This window comes from Theropithecus gelada, unplaced genomic scaffold (genome assembly GCF_003255815.1).
Source record: "Theropithecus gelada isolate Dixy unplaced genomic scaffold, Tgel_1.0 HiC_scaffold_2092, whole genome shotgun sequence".
In the NCBI taxonomy this organism is placed as follows: domain Eukaryota; kingdom Metazoa; phylum Chordata; class Mammalia; order Primates; family Cercopithecidae; genus Theropithecus; species Theropithecus gelada.
The window spans coordinates 492-6,134 of NW_020258539.1; the positions used below are offsets into that span (position 1 = coordinate 492).

Consider the following 5,643-nt stretch of genomic DNA (forward strand, 5'->3'; position numbering starts at 1 on the left):
CCAGGCGTGGTGGCGCATGCCTGTAATCCTCCTACTCGGGAGGCTGAGGCAGGAAAATCGCTCGAACCTGGGAGGCAAAGGTTGCAGTAAGCCGAGATCGTGCCACTGCACTCCAGCCTGGGTGACAGAGCAACACTCTGTCTCAAAATAGATAAATAAATAACTTTGCTGGCCATGCTGGCATGTGCCTGTAGTCCCAGCTACCTGGGAGGCTGAGGTGGGAGATTGCCTGAGCCCAGGAGGTCCAGGCTGCAATAAGCAGTGATTGTGCCATTGCATTCCAGCCTGGGTGACAGAGAGAAACCACGTCTCAAGAAAAGAAACAAGGCTGGTCATGGTGGCTCACACCTGTAATACCAGCACTTTGGGAGGCTGAGGCGGGTGGATTACCTGAGGTCAGGAGTTCGAGGCCAGCCTGGCCAACATGGTGAAACCCCGTCTCTACTAAAAACACAGAAATCAACCGGGTGTGGTGGCATGCACCTGTAATCCTAGTAATCCCAGCTACTTGGGAGGCTGAGGCAGGAGAATCGCTACAGCCTGGGCAACAGAGCGAGACTCCATCTCAAGAAAGAAAGAAAGAGAGAAAAAGGAAGGAAGGAAGGAAGGAAGGAAGGAAGGAAGGAAGGAAGGAAGATAGAAAGGAAAATAAAACAAACAAAAACCACTGGACATTAAGTGAAATATCGCACAAGGAAAAACAACTGGACATAATACTTTTTTACTAGTGAAATTGCTGACTCCAAGTTCTTAGGCAGGGAAAGTAATAAGTGAATCTGGAATATATTATTGCGCCAGAAAGCAATGAAGTGCTCAAACACTGTGGTTGTGTCACAAGGACTTAGGGACCAACTTGAAGAAGCTATCATTTGCCAAACTTGTCATAATTTCAGCATGAAAAACTAATATATTTTAATATTGGAAAAAATCTGTAAATTCACAGTGATAACAAAAAAGGGGCAGGGCTCTTCTTTTTTTGTTGTGAAAAGTCTTGCTCTGGCACCCAGGCTGGAGTGCAGTGGCATCATATCGGCTCACTGCAACCTCCCCCTCCCGGGTTCAAGTGATTCTTCTGCCTCAGCCTCCCGAGTAACTGGGACTACAGGTGCACGCCACCACGCCTGGCTAATTTTTTGTATTTTCAGTAGAGACGGGGTTTCATCATGTTGGACAGGCTGGTCTTGAACTCCTGACTTCAGGTGATCCCCTGGCCTCAGCTGCCCATAGTGCTGGGATTACAGGAATGAGCCACCATGCATGGCCTGGGCTTTTCTTTTCAGAATGTCATAGGAATAATATGAATGAATGAATGACAGTATTGGAAAATCATCATTTTGTAACACAGTAATAACTAATTCAGGTAAAGACCATCATGGCTACTAAACCATTGGGCGGGCCAGGCTCGGTGGCTCACGCCTGTAATCCCAACACTTTGGGAAGCCGAGGTGAGCAGATCATTTGAGGTCAGGAGTTCAAGACCAGCCTGGCCAATATGGTAAAACTCCACCTCTACTGAAAATACAGAAAAATGGCCGGTGCAGTGACTCACATCTGTAATCCCAGCACTTTGGGAGGCCAAGGCGGGTAGAGGACCTAAGGGCAGGAGTTTGAGACCTGGCCAACATGGTGAAACCCCATTTCTACTAAAAATACAAAAATTAGCCAGATGTGGTGGCACATACCTATAGTCCCAGCTACTCGGGAGGCTGAGGTTGAATCCAGGAGGCAGAGGTTGCAGTGAGCTGAGACTGTGCCATTGCACTCCAGCCTGAGTGACAGAGTGAGACTCTGTCTCAAAAAAAAAAAAAAGGCTGGGTGCGGTGGCTCACGCCTATAATCCCAGCACTTTGGAAGGCTGAGGCGGGCAGATCACCTGAGGTCAGAGTTCGAGACTATTCTGGCCAACATGGTGAAACCCTGTCTACTGGGGACGCTAAGGCAGGAAAATCGCTTGAACCTGGGAGGCGGAGGTTACAGTGAGCCAAGATCTCACCTCTGCACTCCAGCCTGGCGACAGAGTGAGACTCCATATCAAAATAATAATAATAATAATAATATTAGGTATTTAATCAATGTTAAATGTCTTAGCTGTGATTATAGTATTGCGGCTACATAGAAGGATATCCTTAGGAATAAGGTTTCATGTTGTCTATATTTGACTTTCAAAGGATTTAATTCAATAAGGACAAGAAAAATGTAGATACACAAGTGCAGCATAATGTTAATAACCGGTAAATCTAAGTAGCGGGCATATATGGGGGCTGATTTTACTAATCTTTTCTCTTTACTAGAGATTTTTTTTTAATTCCACTTGTAATCCCAGCACTTTGGGAGCTAAGGTGGGTGGATCGCTTGAGTCCAGGGCTTTGAGACCAGCCTGGGTAAAAACTCCGTCTCTACAAAAAATTTTTAAAAATCAAGTCAGGGGTGGCCAGGCACTGTGGCTCACACCTGTAGTCCCAGCACTTTGGGAGGCCGACGTGGGCTGATCACGAGGTCAGGAGATCGAGACCATCCTGGCTAACACGGTGAAACCCCATCTCTACTAAAAATACAAAAAATTAGCCGGGTGTGGTGGCGGGCGCCTGTAGTCCCAGCTACTCGGGAGGCTGATGGAGGAGAATGGTGTGAACCCGGGAGGCGGCAGAGCTTGCAGTGAGTCGAGATGGCGCCACTACACTCCAGCCTGGGTAACAGAGCGAGACTTCGTCTCAAAAGAAAAAGAAAAAAAAAATTAGTCAGGGGTAGTGGTGTGCACCTGTAGTCCCAGCTACTCAGGAGGCTGAGGTGTAAGGATTGTTTGAGCCCAGGAGATCAAGGTTGCAGTGATTTGAGACTACACCACTGCACTCCAGCCTGGGCGACAGACCCTGACTCTTTCTTCTTTTTCTTTTTTTTTTTTTCTGAGACGGAATCTTGCTCTGTCGCCCAGGCTGGAGTGCGGTGGTGCAATCTCAGCTCACGCCCGGCTAATTTTTTTTTTTTTTTTTTTTTTTTGAGGCGGAGTCTTCACTCTGTCGCCCAGGCTGGAGTGCAGTGGCACCATCTCCGCTCACTGCAAGCTCCGCCTCCCGGGTTCGCGCCATTCTCCTGCCTCAGCCTCCCGAGTAGCTGGGACTACAGGCGCCCGCCACCGCGCCCGGCTAATTTTTTTTTTTGTATTTTAGTAGAGACGGGGTTTCACCTTGTTAGCCAGGATGGTCTCGATCTCCTGACCTCGTGATCCGCCCGCCTCGGCCTCCCAATGTGCAGGGATTACAGGCGTGAGCCACCGCGCCCGGCCAATTTTTTTGTATTTTTAGTAGAGACAGGGTTTCACCGTGTTAGCCAGGATGGTCTCGATCTCCTGACCTCATGATCCACCCGCCTCAGCCTCCCAAAGTGCTGGGATTACAGGCGTGAGCCACCGCGCCCGCCCAGACTCCGACTCTTACAAAAAAATAAAATACATATAAATACATACATATATATAAAACATATACATATAAAAAACAAAGGCCATGTGCAGTGGTTCACGCCTGTAATCCCAGCACTTTGGGAGGCCGAGGTGGGAAGATCACAGGGTCAGGAGTTCAAGACCAGACTGGCCAACACAGTGAAACCCCATCTCTACTAAAAAATACAAAAAATAAGCCAGGCCTGGTGGCGGGCGCTTGTAATCCCAGTTACTAGGGAGGCTGAGGCAGGAGAATCGCTTGAACCCGGGAGGCGGAGGTTGCAGTGAGCCAGGATTACACCATTGTACTCCATCCCGGGCTATAGTATGAGAGTCTGTCTCAAAAAAAAAAAAAAATATATATATATATATATATATATCTAAATCATTAAAATGAAAACATAATGCAGCAAAAGAAGCAAGACAGAAGGGGTAAGCTTTCTTGCCTACCTTAGTCACACAGAGGCAGTGGCAGAACTGGTATCAGGAACTTTACCTCTACCATCCCTACAATTATCTATCTATATTGTTCGAGACAATGGCTCACTCTGTTGCCCAGGCTGGAGTACCGTTGCACAATGGTGGCTTACTGTAACTTCAGCTTCTCAAATAATCTGTATCTTTGTCACAAATGGAAAGTTAAGAGTATCACTTGCTAAGGAGACAGATGAGATCATAGAACACTACAGCCTTGGGTTCCTGGCCTCATGCAATACTCCTGTAGGCAACCTCCACCTCCTGGGTTCAAGCGATTCTCCTGCCTCAGCCTCCCAAGTAGCTGGGATTACAGGTGTGCACCACCACGCCTGGCTAATTTTTTGTATTTTTAATAGAAATAGGGTTAGCCAGGCTGGTCTCGAACTCCTGACCTCAGGTGATCCACTGGCCTTGGCCTCCTAAAGCACTGAGATTATAGGTGTGAGCCACTGCGCCCGGTCAGGCACCACCACTCTTAGAGGGCAGAAGCTGGCATCTTGCTGCATTTGCTCAAGGAAGCTCTGTAGGTACTGCTTCCTCACTGTCTTGTTTCCATACTCAGCAACCTTTTCATGACCCATCCCCATTCCTACATTTAATCACACACATCTCAGAGTGCTAGGGCTTTATTACAAATGGAGTTGACTGCTAGAGAGGCCCTTCTCCAATCTTTCTTCTGTACCTTCTTCCCTCCCAAAGACATCCCTGTAGGGGAGGTCAGTAGGCCATTACAGGCAGGAGGAAATCTGGAGAGTGAAAAGGGGCACTGCTTTTGTCAATGTCCTCTAAAACAACCACTGAGTCTGAAGGCTGGCTCCAGTTGAGAATCTTCTACTGGAAGAGGTTTAGCTCTCATCTTCAAGGTCCTTCATTTCCACATCCTGGGGAGCTTTTGTCTTCTTTTGCCTTTTGAGCTGTGGTTCACTAGTCCTGGCTGGCTTTGAAGGGCCTTCCACTGAGTAAAGGGAAGAAGGAAGTATTAACCCAAATAAATCCAGGATTCCCCTCACCCACCTCTGTCCCAGCCTCACCTTCCATGGCTGCCTTCTCTTTCTGGGTAAGCCGGATCTGCTGGAGGAGTTTTCTGCGCTTCTTCCCTGACAGAGTAATGTTGGCACGTGCACTGGACCTGATGGGTAAGTGGAAATAAAGATAGCTAGGTTAACCTGAACCATCCGAGGTCACACAAATGGTTCTGGCTATAGAAAAAGTATTAAATAAATATAATACAAATAGTAATAGAAACCCTACATATTTACATTAAAGAAGCTAATAAAAGGACAAGAAACTAAAAAAAGGATCGGGGCAGTAGCTCATGCCTGTAATCCTAACAGTTTGGGAGGCTGAGGTGGGCGGATCACCTGAGGTCAGGAGTTCAAGACCAGCCTGGCCAACATGGTGAAACCCTGTCTCTATTAAAAATACAAAAATTGGCCGGGCGCGGTGGCTCAAGCTTGTAATCCCAGCACTTTGGGAGGCCGAGACGGGCGGATCACGAGGTCAGGAGATCGAGACCATCCTGGCTAACAGGGTGAAACCCCGTCTCTATAAAGAAATACAAAAAACTAGCCGGGCGAGGTGGCGGGCGCCTGTAGTCCCAGCTACTCGGGAGGCTGAGGCAGGAGAATGGCGTGAACCCGGGAGGCGGAGCTTGCAGTGAGCTGAGATCCGGCCACTGCACTCCAGCCTGGGCGACAGAGCGAGACTCCGTCTCAAAAAAAAAAAAAAAC

At 48.0% G+C, this 5,643-nt stretch overlaps 1 protein-coding gene across 1 annotated transcript; it reads right to left on the reverse strand.

The window, feature by feature from the left end:
• Window positions 1-4,346: 4,346 nt before the first annotated feature.
• Window positions 4,347-5,042, reverse strand: LOC112617492 (uncharacterized protein C11orf98 homolog; the record flags this gene model as incomplete). The annotated part of the gene is made up of 2 exons (XM_025374252.1): window positions 4,347-4,868; window positions 4,945-5,042. Coding segments are annotated over 2 exons (208 nt in total), but the record flags the coding sequence as incomplete, so codon positions are not given.
• Window positions 5,043-5,643: the final 601 nt, after the last annotated feature.